The 15,703-nt window shown below is 46.0% G+C and overlaps 1 protein-coding gene across 1 annotated transcript in view; it reads right to left on the reverse strand.

Annotated features, from left to right (window-relative positions):
* map3k8 (mitogen-activated protein kinase kinase kinase 8) overlaps nucleotides 1-15,289 on the reverse strand; it is a 33,125-nt gene extending 17,836 nt beyond the window's left edge. Inside the window, exons 1-4 of the mRNA XM_033045152.1 lie at nucleotides 14,771-15,289; nucleotides 11,012-11,182; nucleotides 3,079-3,340; nucleotides 2,864-2,970 (exon numbers count right to left, since the gene is read on the reverse strand). Of these exons, the coding sequence (XP_032901043.1) occupies nucleotides 2,864-2,970; nucleotides 3,079-3,340; nucleotides 11,012-11,182; nucleotides 14,771-15,169 (939 nt within the window). The 5' untranslated portion in view covers nucleotides 15,170-15,289. The remainder of the gene's footprint in view (nucleotides 1-2,863; nucleotides 2,971-3,078; nucleotides 3,341-11,011; nucleotides 11,183-14,770) is intronic.
* Between the last annotated feature and the right edge of the window lie 414 nt (nucleotides 15,290-15,703).

Below are 15,703 nucleotides of genomic sequence, written 5' to 3' on the forward strand. Positions count from 1 at the left end.
GCACGGTCATTTACGTGACATCATTTACGCGTCATGACGCACAAGTCGTGACGGGTGCATTACCAGCGCATGGCGAGATGTGGTGGCGTAGGCAGTAATGCGCGGTAGCGTGCGGCGCCCCAGGGTTTTGGGATTCTCAAAATCCTCGCGCGCCACCTGCGTGACGCGCAAATGACGCCCAGGTGGGACAGGCCCTTAACTCAGCGGGACAGGCAGCATCTCTGGAGAGAAGGAATGGGTGACGGTTCGGGGCGGGACCCTTCACTCTGAACTCTGGAGACACATGAGACTGCAGATGCTGGTATCTTCAGCATCTTAAAATTGGGGTCATGCCATGTCGGAACGCTACGACTTGAAACGGTCCGTCCATTTCACTCTATGGATGCTGACTGACTGAGAAGGACAAATGGCAATCGTAAAACAATAAAATGAAGTTGAAAGGGTGACAGTGCATCTGTTTATCTGCAATGGCGGTGGGGCTGAGCTATGTTTATTAATCTGTCTTTTGGAGGTGCATGATTTGTAATTGTTATAAGACCGTTCTGAAGAAGGAAAAAAATGCTTAAGTGGGTGCAGCAGTAAACAACACATCAATGGGAGATTCTGCCGCTAAGGGCCAGATGGATCTTTGTTCACTGAGCAATCTGCTAGACTGTTCCCAGCGATCGCTGTATTTGACGCTCTTAAATAAAGATTGCCTTGACTAATCTTTGCGGTGTATTTTAACATTTTAGAAACATAGAAAATAGGTGCAGGAGTAGGCCATTCGGCCCCTCGAGCCAGCACCGCCATTCAATATGATCATGGCTGATCATCTAGAATCAGTACCCCATTCCTGCTTATTCCCCATATCCCTTGATTCCATTAGCCCTAAGAGGCCCTGTACAACTGCGGAAGGACCTCCAATACTCAAATGATCTCCCTCCTTTTCCTAATCTGACACAATTCAGATATTAATCTACCTTCCTGTTCTTGCCATCAAACCTCACATTTATCCACGTTACACTGCATCTGCCATGCATCTGCCCATCCACTCAACCTATCCAAGTCACCCTGCAGCCTCATAGCATCCTCCTCGCAGCTCGCACTGCCACCCAGCGTTGTGTCATCCACAAACTTGGAGATGCTACATTTAATTCCTTTGTCTAAATCGTTAGTGTATATTGTAAATAACTGGGGTTCCAGCAATGAGCCTTGTGGCAGCCCACATTTTCTTTACCACTGACCTGCAGTTCCTCCAGTAGTTTTGCTTTTTTTCTCCGCTCTCTAACACTTCCTGTTATCAGCCATCTCCATCACAAACCACAATTTAGATGTGTTTCCAAGCATGGAATGGTTTATTCAAACATAAAGCAGCCACCAAAGATGGAGAGATTCTGTTGCAATATCTCAGTAAACATGTCTCACTATTATAAAAACACATTATCAGAGATACAAACTCTTCAAATTGCTAAAGCAGTGTACCACCAAATTGGTTTATTTTCGTTAGAGACACTGCATAGAAATAGGCCCATCGGCCCACCGAGTCCACGCCGAGTCCATGCCAACCATCGATCACCCACTCATACTGCTTCTGTCAGATACATTTTTTCATCCTCTCCATACACACTAGGGGCAATTTACAGAGGGCAGTTAACCTACAAACTCCCATGTCTTTGGGAGGAAACCGGAGCACACAGAGGAAACCCACCCGGTCACAGGGAGAACGTGCAAACTCCACACAGACAGCACCCGAGTTCAGGATCAATCCCAGGGATCTGGTGCTGTGTTGCAGCGGCTCTACCAGCTGTGCCAGCGTGCCGGATTATTTTTAAAATCAGAAACCTCTAAAAGGAATTGAAACCTCCAATCTGAAGCAAAAACAAAATAACAAATCTGTTGGTTCTGCTACAGTTTCTTTATGAGAAACACTGCTGCCAGTTTACAGTTGCAGTTTGCAAAGAACTAGAAAACAATATTCTGTAGGAAGGAAGTGCAGATGCTGGTTTACCCGAAGAGAGACACAAAATGCTGGAGTAACTCAGCAGGACAGGCAGCATCTGCTGCCCTCGGGCAAAAGGTATTGCAGTATAAGGAGCAGAATGGCCAGATTTTGCAACAGCTTCTTCCCCCGAGCCATCAGACTCTTGAATTCCATATAATGTGCCGCCACTATTATCTATTTTATCTTTTTATCTATTTTATCCTTTTGTTATTTTACGTTGCATGGTGAGCCAGAAGCAACGAAATTTCGTTCAAACTTGCATTTGTTGGTGTATTTTTGAATGACAATAAAGTCTTTGATTGATCTCTGGAGAGAAGGAATGGGTGACGTTTCGGGTCTTCAGACTGAGACCCTTCTTCAGACTGAGAGTCAGGGGTGAGGGAGAGACAGAGATAAGGAAGGGTAAAGTGTGAAAACGAGACATCAAAAGAGATGAAGACCAAGGAGCATGTAGAATAGATCATTGTTAGCCAGGAGAAGGTGAACAGAGATAAAATGTAACCGGGGACTGTCAGACTGGTCGGAGAACTGGGAAAGGGGAGGGATGGAGAGAGGGGGAAAGCAAGGGTTACTTGAAGTTAATATTCATACCGTTAGGGTGTAAAGTGCCCAAGCGAAATATAATAATATCTTTTATTGTCATTGCACATAAGTGCAACGTGATTTGGGAATATGAGGTGCTGTTCCTCCATACTAGATAAATTATCTGAATATATGAACATGGATTATTTTTTCCATCAATATATACAGGGAGCACATCAAAACTGTCATCCAATTTGAAACATGATAGAAACATGATAGAAACATGGTTTACACAATTCAAGTTTTAGCTTCAAAATGTATCTCTAAACTAAACTAAACTAAACAAAACATTCTCACCTCTGTCCCTCGAATGTCCTTGGGAATGTAGATTTCCTCGGTCATCTGGATAGTGAGTCCAAAATCTACCAGCACTGCCTTCGTTGACATGAGAACTATGTTGCTGGCTGTGAGAAAATGGCCAAACTGGAAATCATTCCATCATTCCTTTCATGGACCAACAGCTTTAAAGATTTGCCGCTATTCAAAAAATCGTAATTAAATGAAAGGCTTACGTTTAATGTCATGATGGATGACTTTTTTGGAATGCAGGAAGTCAAGGGCTTTGAGGACATGCTTGGTCAACCATATGATTTCGTATTCCTTCATTGGCCCACAGCTTTCCAATTTTTCCAAGACCGAGCCTCCCTCTCCAGCTTCCATGAAGAGGTGTATGGTGTTGTTCCAGAGTAAGGCACCGTACAATTCTGCAATGTTCTCGTGACGGAATCGTGCTTGAATTTTAATGTCGGCAGGCTTAAAGTATTCCACTGGTATCTTTGAATTGAAAAGAGAACGCATCATATAATTCATGAAATTAGATTTGCACGTGTAAGATTCATAGAAACATAGAAAATAGGTGCAGGAGTAGGCCATTCGGCCCTTCGAGCCTGCACTGCCATTCAATATGATCATGGCTGATCATCCAACTCTGTATCCTGTACCTGCTTTCTTTCCATACCCCCTGATCCCTTTAGCCACATCTAAGGGCCACATCTAACTCCCACTTAAATATAGCCAATGAACTGGCCTCAACTACCTTCTGTGGCAGAGAGTTCCACAGATTCACCACTCTCTGTGTGAAAAATGTTTTTCTCATCTCGGTCCTAAAGGATTTCCCCCTTATCCTTAAATTGTGACCCCTTGTCCTGGCCCCAACATCGGGAACAATCTAGCCTGTCCAACCCCTTAAGAATTTCATAGTGTCGTACAGCACAGAAACACGTTCTTCAGCCCAACTAGCCCCTTTTGCCTGGGTTTGGCCCATATCCAACTAAACTTTTCCCATCCATATGCCTACCTGTCCAAATGTATTTTGTTTTTATTGTACCTGCCTCAACTACTTCACCTTCTCAAGACAGACACAAAATGCTGGAGTCATTCAGCGGGTCAGACAGCATCGCTGGAAAAAAAATGAGTAGGTAACGTTTCGGGGCGAGACCCTTCTTCAGACTGAGAGTCAGGGGAAAGGGAAACGAGAGATATAGATGGTGATGTAGAGAGAAATATAGAACAAATGAATGAAAGATATGCACGAACGTAACAATGATAAATGACATAGGCCATTGTTAGCTGTGGGCTAGATGAAAACGGGTTACAGACAATGAGACTCAACAAGGTGACTGAAATTGGTAAGACTTGGGTGGGGGACGGATGGAGAGAGAGGGGATGCAAGGGTTACTTGAAGTTAGAGAAATCAACATTCATACCACTGGGGTGTAAGTTGCTCAAGCAAAATATGAGGTGCTGTTCCTCCAATTTGCATTTGGCCTCACTCTGACAAGGGAGGAGGCCCAGGACAGAAAGGTCAGCGTGGGAATGGGAAGGGGAATGAAAGTGTTTGGCAACCGGGAGATCAGGTAGGTCCTGGTGGACTGAGCGAAGGTGTTCAGCGAAACGATCGCCCAGTCTACGTTTGGTCTCGCCGATGTGTAAGAGTCCACACCTTGAACAATGGATACAGTAGATGAGGTTGGAGGAGGTGCAAGTGAACCTCTGCCTAACCCGAAAGGACTGCCCAACTCATCTGACAGCTCATTTCATACACACATTGCCTTCTGTGTGAAAACATTGTTCTCTCTCACTTTAAACCTGTACCCTGTAGTTCATGCCCTCTACTCTGTGAAAAAGACTGTGCATTCACCCTATCTATTCTCCTCATGACCTTATACACCTCTATCGGATCACCCGTCAGTTTCCTACATGCCAAGGAATAAAGTCCTGGCCTGCCCAATCTGTTCCTATCTATAGCTCAGGCCCTCAAGTCCTGGCAACATCCTTGTAAATCTTCTCTACACCCTTTCCCGCTTAATGGCATCTTTCCTACCGCAGCGCGACCAAAGATGAGCACAATACTCGAAATGAGGCCATGTTAACCTTGTACACCTGTAATATAATGCCCAGACTCCTGTTGTCGATTCTCTGACTGATGAAAGCCAGCATGCTAAAAAGCCTTCCTCTCCATCATTACCAACCTACAAGACCACATTCAGGGAACTATGCATTAGTACTCATAAACCCCTTTGTTCTACAGTACTTCCCAGAGCCCAACCGTTCACTGTGATTGTTCAACTCTGACTCAACTTCCCAAAATGGAACACCTCACATTTATCTGAATTAGCTATCCATTAGCTATTCTTCGCCCACCCTTGCCCAGCTGGTCAAGTCACATTGCAATTTCTGTTAGCCATCTTCTTTGTCTACAATACCACCTACTTTTAGTGTCCTCTGCACATTTACTAATCATGCTTCGTACATTCTCATCCAAATCATTGATATACTGTAAGTATCGAACACCATTGGGCCCAGCACCAACCTCCCTGAGAGACAGATTTCGAGTGTGAAAAACAAACTTCCACTATCACAATCTGGTTCCTACCAGGAGTTAGTTAAGGGCCTGTTCCACTTTGCGATTTTTTCGGCGACTGCAAACGTCAGCGACTGACGCCTGTAGTTGCCCTAAAAACCGTCAAATTGTACGACACTCCGCGTCACCGACACGTCAAGCTACGACACTCCCCGTCTCCCGCCTTCACAACACAAGAAGGTTACAACGAAGTATAATAATCACACTGGAAATGAACGTATCTACAATAAATCTAAGGACCAATAACAACCTCTTTTTAGGCTGTCGCCGAAAATGTCGCCCAAGTGGGACAGGCCCTTTAGTTCTTCCTGGATCATGAGATCTCATCTCACCTCCCAGAGCAGCCTACAACACGGAACTTTATCAAAGACCTTGCTGAAGTCCATGGAGACGATTTCTATGGTCCTGTCCTCAATCTTCTTGTTACTACTTCAAAAAGCTCAATCAAATTCATGAGACCCAATCTCCCACGCACAAACCCTTGTGGACTATCACTCTGAAGAAGGGTCTCGACACAAAACGTCACCCATTCCTTTTCTCCAGAGATGCTGTCTGACCCGCTGAGTTACTTCAGTTTTCTGTGTCTATCTGGTTAAAACCAGCATCTGCAGTTCCTTCCTACACATCCCTAATAAGAGGAACAGGTTGGGTCGATGCACAGAGTCTCTTGCCCAGAGTAGGTGAGTCGAGGACTAGAGGACCTAGGTTTAAGGTGAAGGGGAAGCAATTTAAAAGGAATCCGAGGGGTACCTTTTCACACAAAGGGTGGTGGGTGTATGGAATGAGCTGCCAGAGGAGGTAGTTGAGGCTGGGACTCTCCCAGCGTTTAAGAAACAATTAGACAGGTACATGGATAGGACAGGTTTGAAGGGATATGGGCCAAGCACGGGGAGGTGGGACTAGTGTAGCTGGGACATGTTGGCCGGTGTGGTCAAGTTGGGCCAAAGGGCTTGGTTCCATGCTATATCACTATGCCTCTATATGGACAGGTACATGGATAGGATTGGTTAAGAGGGATATGGGCCACATGCAGGCAGGAGGCACTAGTGCAGCTGGGACATGTTGGCCAGCGTGGGCAAGTTGGGCCGAAGAGCCTGTTTCCACACTGCGCCTTAATTTAGTTCAACAAAGAAACTGACAAGTTTCATCTGTGCATTAATTGCCTCGTATTGTGTTTTGAATTGTATTCTGTCTTTACTTTGTGTACTAGTCATGTCTCTACTATTTATTTCATTCCCCTTACATGTTTTTCCTCTATCTGCTAAATTTTTGTAAGGTGTCCTTGAGACTCTTGAAAGGCGCCCATAAATAAAATGTATTATTATTATTATTAAGTTACTAAACCAAGTTACTAAATGACGTCCCAAAAAATATGCGGTGTCCTGGCCTCTATCAACCCCTCGCCAGCACCATAATCACACACAGTACAGAGGCATGGCTAGGGTAGACACTCTGAACTTATCCCCCCAGGATGGCGATGTCAAGGACCAGAGGGCTCAGCATTAAGGTGAGAGCGGCGACGTTTGAAGGCGATGTGCGGTGAGGGTTGTTACACGGAGGGTGGTGGGTGCCTGGAATGCACTGCCAGGGTTGGAGGTGGATACGATGGTGGTGTTTAAGAGGCTTTTAGGTAGGCACATGGATGCGGAGGGAACGGGGGGATTTGGAACATGTGCAGGCAGAGGAGATGAGTTTAGCGCCATCAGGGTGGCACGGTGGCGCAGCTAGTGGAGCTACTGCCTTATGGGCCTGTCCCACTTAGGTGATTTTTCAGGCGACTGTCAAGTTGGAACACACACACATCGCTTCCTTCACCAGCCCATTATGCAGGCGGAGGACAGGGCAAGCGGGGGGGAGCGCTGTCTGAGTGAAATCCACACGGTGCAAAGCCAATGTGATACAGACACACACCGCGATGAACAGGAAGGTTGGCGCTGTAATTAAGACGGTGAAAGCACAGTGTACGGTAAGTCCTTTAAAAGAGAGGGGGGGGAGCAGGGGGGAGAAGGAGTGGAGACAACTTTTATGAAGCCAGAGATACACGTCTGTGAAGCTCGGCGGACATTTAACATTACCGGTCGGTTATCCTTGGTTCTGAAAACTACTGTTTACCGTTTTTTTCCCCCCAATGAGCCAATGAAATTCACAGGTCAGCACCGGCTACAACCTACGAGAACCTTCGACCTCCTGGCGACCCACTAGGACCTCCTGGCGGCCCAACTACGGCTCGAGAATTCTCGCTACTCTCCATGGCGGCTTCATTCTAGTCACCGCTAATTTTTCAACATGTTTAACATGTTGCAAAATTCGCGGCGACCATAATGAGGCCACGACTAGTTCCCAGAATGTGGGAACTCCTCACGACCATGAAGGCGACTCCCCGGCAACCACCCGCGAACATGTGGCGACCATGTGGCGACTGCATAGTCTCCTGCAGTCGCATAAGTGGGTCAGGCCCATTACAGCGCCAGAGACCCGGTTTGATCCTGGCCTCGGGTATGGAGTTTGCACGTTCTTCCTCTGATCACATGGGTATCATCCACGTGCTCCGGTTTCCTCCCACATCCCAAAGATTGGTAGGTTAATTGGCCTCAGTAATGTGCCCCGAGTGTGCAGGAAGTGAATACTCCACTGCAAGTATGCTTAGGTAATTCGCACTGTACAGTTATCCTGGATGATTCATATCCTACAGGTCACAGGTGGTTTAACGATATATAACACACTTTGGTGTAGGGCGGCACAGTGGTGCAGCGGTAGAGTTGCTGCCTTACAGTTCCAGAGACCCAGAATCGATCCTGACTAGGGATACTGTCTGTACGGAGTTAGTACGTTCTTCCCGTGATCTGCGTGGGTTATCCCCGGTTTCCTCCCACACTCCAAAGACGTACAGGTTTGTAGGTTAATTGGCTTGGTATAAATGTAAATTGTCCCTAGTGTGTAGGATAGTGTTAATGTGCGGGGATCGCTGGTCGGCACGGACTCGGTGATCAGAAGGGCATGTTTCCGCGCTGTATCTCTAAACTAAACTAAACTAAACTAAACTCAACATTTCGGTCTTCAGGTTTAAGAAAGAACTGCAGATGCTGGCAGGTAGACAAGAATGCTGGAGAAACTCAGCGGGTGAGGCAGCATTTATGGAATGAAGGAAATAGGCGACGTTTTGGACCGAAACCCTTCTTCAGACTGATGTGAGGGTGGGGGGCGGGAAGAAGAAAGGAAGAGGTGGAGCCAGTGGGCTGAGGGAGAGCTGATAAGGGGAGGAGAAACCAGGGACTACCTGAAATTAGAGAAGTCAATGTTCATACCGCTGGGGTGCAGACTGCCCAAGCGAAATACGAGGTGCTGCTCCTCCAATTTGCGGTGGTCCTCACTCTGGCCGTGGAGGAGGCCGAGGACAGAAAGGTCGGATTCGGAATGGGAGGGGGAGTTGAAGTGCTGAGCCACCGATCTTCAGATAGGTTTTATAATATAAATACACAAGAATTAGGAGTAGGAGTAGGTCTTTGAGTCGCAGTACCTGCTCCAAAATTCAACAACAGCTGATGCTCTGTCATTTTGTGGTATTCCTATCATCAGGCCGGAAACATTTACAGGAATATGGATCAAATGCTGGCAAATGGAATAGCTCAGAATGCCAACGTAGTCTCGACATGGACAAGAAAGAAGGGTCACGACCCAAAACGTCACCTATCCCTTTTCTCCAGAGATACTGGACACAAAATGCTGGAGTAACTCAGCGGGGCAGGCAACATCTCTGGAGAGAAGGAATGGGTGATGCTATGGGTCGACACCCTTCTTCAGACCTACAGAGATGCTGTCTGACCCGCTGAGTTACTCCAACATTTTGTGACCATTCTCGACGTGGACAAGCTAGGCTGAAGGGCATGTTTCCATTTTGTTTCTGCCTCTGTATCGTGTATGTGTTCTTGCATCATGTTTTGGCACAGACATTGTGAGGTGAAGGGCATGTTTAGAGATACAACGAGGAAACAGGCCCTTCGGCCCACCGAGTCCACACCAACTTGCAATCACTTGTCCAAGTTTATTAGTACAACTGGTGCTATCTTATACATTTGGGACAATTTAAAGAAGACAATTAACCTACAAACTTGTACGTCCTTGGGATGTGGAACCGGAGCACTCGGAGAACGTACAAACTCCGTACAGCCATAGTCAGGATGGAACCCAGGTCTCTGGCACTGTAAAGCAGCAACTCTACCACTGTGCTGCCCCTATTCTTGTGCTGTCCTGTTTTATGTTGTATAGCTCTGATTCTGTCACTCTAACCCTCGATTCCCAGAAATGTATAAATCTCGGTTTTAAATGCACAGAATGCACTGAGTCTTTGGGGTAGAGAATTTTACCTTTGCATCATGCTCTGCATGAAAATATTTCTCCTTGCGTCAGCCTTAAATGGCTTACCCCTTGTTCTTAGACTATTTCCTGGTTGTAAACCTCTCATTCAAAGAGACGTCCTCCCTGTATCCCTCCCATTTGAGTCCTGTATGAATTATATAATACTTCAAGAGGAGGTTAATAAGAGTTTATAAACTATAGAAAATAGAGACCGAGTCCACTTTGTAAGAAACACTTCTGTATTCCTTCACCGAATCAAACAGGAACACAGGGTGACTTTAATACGTTTGTGCCTGATGTATTGGATTGCGGGTGCACACAAATGTCAGAAGCCTGAGAGGAACGCAGACCTTCTGCGAAAGCTTCTTTGATGCCAAATAGCTTTCAAACGCATTGCAACTTTAAAGATAATGAAGAGAATGAACAAAATCTGACACAGGCTGAATGTTAACCCTGGCGAGAGGGTTCACATTTAAATGCAACAGTAAAGAGGAACAAAGGGAAGTCACATGGAATTATTTCTACACAAAGAGCCATGATGCAAATTCCAGGAACAGGCGACTAAAATGAACAACACAAATGATTTAGGAGAATCCCGCTTGTTTCTTTTTACCAAGAAGAGGGATTGTGAGATATGATGATGAGCTGAACAGATGATGTCCAGAGTGTTTTATTGTCATATGTCCCAGATAGAACAATGATATCATGCGGTGCTGGCTCGAAGGGCCGAATGGCCTCCTCCTGCACCTATTTTCTATGATATTCTTACTGATGTTGAGACTAAGCAAAGTTGAATTGGCCGTAAATTACCAATTTACTTGTGCACTAGTTTAATTTAGTCCAGTTTAGTTTAGAGATACAGCGCAGAAACAGGCCCTTCGGCCCACCGAGTCCGCACCGACCGACAATCCCCACATTAACACTATCCTACACACACTAGGGACAATTTACATTTATTCCAAGCCAATTAACCTACAAACCTGTACGTCTTTGGAGTGTGGGAGAAAACAAAAGATCTCGGAGAAAACCCACGCGGTCACGGGGAGAACGTACAAACTCCATACAGACAGCACCCGTAGTCGGGATCGAACCCGCGCCTCTGGCGCTGTAAGGCAGCAACTCTACTGCTGCGCCATACTATTGTAGTTTGTATAAATACTTAGTGTTAAAAAGTTACATTTTTTGAAGTAAGTGCATTTCCGTAAACGAAGATGTGCGCTACTTACCAGTTTGCACGCCATTCGTTTTTTTGTCATCTTATCCTGTGCAAGGTGGCACTTTCCAAAAGTACCTCGAGGAATGTAGCCAGGCCCGATATTTCTATGGGCAAATTTCCAGGGAAACAAGGAGAATTCGGCGTTGACTCCATAATGTCCATTGTTGATAATTATATCACTCTGTTCAACAGAAGAACAGATAAGTCAACACTGCAGATGGCCATTCTCATTTTGCTGTTAGTGGGGACGTGCTGTGTGAAAATCAGCTGCAGAGTTCCTCACTTTGCTACACTGATTGTACTTCCGTTGTTAAAGACTTTTACATGAAAGGGATGTTAAATAAAATAACATACAAATGCACATCTTTGTTTCTTTTGATAACAATCAAAAAAGGACACTAAGAAAAATAATTCAGCTTAATGTCAACAACCCATTACTTAATGTCTGAAGAAGGGTCTCGACCCGACACGTCACCCATTCCTTCCCTCCAGAGATGCTGCCTGTCCCACTGAGTTACTCCAGCTTTTTGTGTCTATCCCATTATTAAATGGATACAATGCATTCACCATTCATTAGCACATCAGTGTGTTTAGAATGTATTCAAAATTACTTTACGACACAAAATATTTTCTCTTGTCTCTGAAACAGTGACAGTGTTTGATAGAGCAATGATCCACTAGTCGAGGTGCCATTTTCGAGATGAGACAAAACATCTCACAATATCTAATTAATATCCAGGCCAACACTTGAATTGCCATGGCTAGAATAGTACTTGATGGTCGGCAAGGATAGGGTGGGGCGAACGGCCGGTTTCTGAGCTGTATGACTCCGTCCCCCTCTCCCATCGGACAAAAGGTGGAGAAATGTGAAAATGCACACCTCCGGATTCAGGGACAGTTTCTTCCCAGCAGGCCACCCTACGACAACTAGAGAGCAAGTAGTCTGAACTACTATCTACCTCGAAGATAGATACAAAATGCTGGAGTAACTCAGCGGGACCGGCAACATCTCTGGATAGAAGGAACTGGTGACGTTTCGGGCCGAAACCCTTCTTCAGCCAACTGTCTACCTCATTGGAGGCCCTCGGACTATCTTTAATGGACTTTATCTTGCACCAAACGTTATTCACATTATTCTCATTATCATGTGCACTGTGGATCAAAGATCCTATAGCGAGCAAGATAGATCACTCGACAAAAAAGACGTAGTACGGTCATGGGCAGATTCATGGGTAACTTTAGGCCCCATTTTCGTAACCGGCTTCCGTCTCCGCACCAAAGATCCCACAGCGGAGCAAAGATACTAGTGCGGAGACGGAAGCCGGTTACGGAAACATCCTCGTAAAAATAAAAGTTATGTGGTAAAAAAATCTTCTCCTCATTTTCAGAATTATAATTTATTAACACAGACTGTTCCTCCGCAACGTTGATTACACTGCGAGTCGGGTCGGTTCGGGTTACTGAAATGGATGATAAAAAGGCCCACGTTCCGCTCCGTTGCGTACTACATGTCAACCCATTGCATTTAGCAGAAGTGGTCTATCTTGCTCCGCTATAGGATCTTTGCTGTGGATGGCATGATTGTAATCATGCACTGTCTTTCTACTATAGGGAGTGGTATCTGTAATCCGGGTTGGGTCCAAACTTGGACGACTGGAACCAGAGTCGGAGTTGGAATCTGAAGAAGGGTCTTGACCCAAAACATCACCTATTCTTTTTCTCCAGAGATGCTGCCTGACCCGCTGAGTTACTCCAGCTTTTTGTGTCTGTCTTCTGTTATCTTTCAGCCGACTGGTTGGCAGGCAACATAGGCTTTTCACTGCACCCATATGACAATAAACTAAACTGAAACTCTTCAGATGGGGGTGAAAGCCCCTAGAGTACTGTCAGCATCAGTGCAAGGAATTTCCCCACGAAAACAAGTAATCCCCGTGAGAACATATCTAAACTAAATGTACTAAACTACAACCAAACTACCACATGGGCCTAAACTACTGATTTAGAAAACAGATCATCTGGGTGATTTAGACTCTGGCATCTGTGCAAAGTTGCCACGATGTCACAATAATAACCACCCTTCAAAAAATACGTACTTGGCTTGTGCAATTTTGCTTGGGCAGCTCACAATCCAGTGGTATCAATATTGATTTCTCTAAATTCAAGTAACCCTTGCATCCCCTCTCTCTCCGTTACCCCCCCACCCCCCCGTACTAGCTTCAAAGTCGTCTTGTTGAGTCTCATTGTCTGTAACTCGTTTTCACCTAGCACACAGCTAACAATGGCCTGTTTGACAATAGACAATAGGTGCAGGAGGCCATTCGGCCCTTCGAGCCAGCTCATGGCTGATCATCCCCAATCAGCCTTCTCCCCATATCCCCTGACTCCGTTATTTTTATGAGCCCTATCTAGCTCTTTCTTGAAAGCATCCAGAGAACCTGCCTCCACCGCCCTCTGAGGCAGAGAATTCCACAGACTCACCACTCTATGTGAGAAAAAGTGTTTCCTCATCTCCGTTCTAAATGGCTTACCCCTTATTCTTAAACTGTGGCCCCTGGTTCTGGACTCCCCCTGCTTTATCATTGTTACTTTTTTTGCATATGGCTTTCATTCATTTGTTCTATATCTCCCCACATCACCGTCTATGTCTCTCGTTTCCCTTTCCCCTGGCTCTCAGTCTGAAGAAGGGTCTCGACCCAAAACGTCACCCATTCCATCTCTCCAGAGATACTGTCTGACCCGCTGAGTTACTCCAGTTTTTTGTGTCTATGTTCAGTTTAAATCAGCATCTGCAGTTCCTTCCTACATAGTGGGCTACAAAGTGCATTGGAAAGCACTTTCTTAAAATATATTAACACTATATTAGTGTTATTTAACACTATATTAAAAACCATTTAATTAGGACTTCCACCTTTATGGGTTACTAAAGGTCACTTAGTAAGTAGTTCTTTAACATATAAAAATGTATAATATTTGAAAATGAAGATAGACCAATTCCTTTACTCCAGAGATGTTGCCTGTCCTGCTGAGTTACATAGACACATACACAATAGGTGCAAGAGTGGCCCTTCGGCCCTTCGAGCTAGCACCGTCATTCAATGTGATCATGGCTGATCATCCACAATCAGTATCCTGTTCCTGCCTTCTCCCCATATTCCTTGATTCCTCTAGCCCTAAGACCTCGATCCAACTCTCTTTTGAATGCATCCAGTGAATTGGCCTCCACTGCCTTCTGAGGCAGAGAATTCCACAACTTCACAGCTCTCGCGTGAAAAAGTTTTTCCTCATCTCAGTTCTAAATGGCCTACCCCTGATTCTTAAACTGTGCCCCTGGTTCTGGACTCCCCCAACATCGGGAACATGTTCCTGCATCTACCCTGTCCAATACTATAATCATTTTATATGTTTCTATAAGATCCCTTCTAAATTCCAGTGAATACAAGCCCAGTCGCTCCATTATTTCATCATATGACAGTCCCTTCATCCCGGGAATTAACCTGGTGTACTGAAGCTGCAAGAATGTCCTTCCTCAAATTAGTTACTCCAGCATGTTGCGCCTAACTTCGGCGTAAACCAGCACCTGCAGTTCCTTCCTACACATATTTGAAAACGATGTTCTCGAGTTAAGAATGCGTGTGAAGGAACCGCAGACGCTGGTTTAAACCGAAGATAGAGACAAAAAGCTGGAGTAACTCAGCGGGACAGGCAGAGAAGGATTGGGTCGAGACCTTTCTTCAGACTGAGAGTCAAGGGGAGTTTGAAGATTCGTCACCTTATTTAGTATGACTCCTGCCTCGTAGTCCGTGTCCGGCGTGAATCTGTGGGAAGTGCTGGAGACCTGGTTGGCGAAGTTGAGTAAATCGTCCACCGAGCCGTATGTGACGGTGGCGAGCAAGCTGGGCTGCCGGCGGGACACGTCTCTCTCCTGCGGCGGCGGTGGTGGTGGCGGCGGCGGCTCTTCAGTGCTGTGGCCGTACAGAGCCGTCTCGTCCCCCAGCGGGTACAACACCTCCAGCGAGGCCATCATGTCGCCCATCCGCTCCAGCAGCAGCTCCAAGCTCGCCTCCTCGGTGCTCTCGCTCAGCAGGGAATCCATCGCCTCCTCTCGCACCGCGGGGTCTGTGCGGGACCGTAAGGGGCGGCAGTCACCATCGGCTCGGTGAGGCTGCATTCATCACGGCGTCTGAAACCATCCTCCCTGGTTCCCCCCGGGGCGAGTGAGTGAGACTGTACTTCGTGACGAGCTGGGATCCCTCGGCTCTCAGTCAAGCTGGGCGGCGCTGCCAGGCTGGTTTCATTACGTGAACACTTTAACTGGGGGCGGAGAATAGGGATTCCCCCAGATCTGATAGGCACGGAAATATCACAACGTTATTCATCAATATTTGGGTCTCCACCCATTCCTTCTCTCCAGGGATGCTGCCTGACACCGCTGAGTTACTCTAGCTTTTTTGGGGGGGTCTGCCGTCAACGATTAAACAATTGTTTTTAAAGCACATTTCCTACTCTGAAAGTTAGATCACATGGGATACAATGACAGATAGTTTAAACCGGAGATAGACGTAAAAAGCTGGAGTAACTCAAGTGGGACAGGCAGCATCTCTGGAGACAAGGAATGGGTGACATTTCGGGTCGAGACCCTTCTTCAGACTTTCGGTTAGTTTAGTTTCATTTAGAGATACAGCGCGTAAACAGGCCATTCGGC

The sequence above is a fragment of the Amblyraja radiata genome, chromosome 2 (genome assembly GCF_010909765.2).
Source record: "Amblyraja radiata isolate CabotCenter1 chromosome 2, sAmbRad1.1.pri, whole genome shotgun sequence".
NCBI lineage: Eukaryota > Metazoa > Chordata > Chondrichthyes > Rajiformes > Rajidae > Amblyraja > Amblyraja radiata.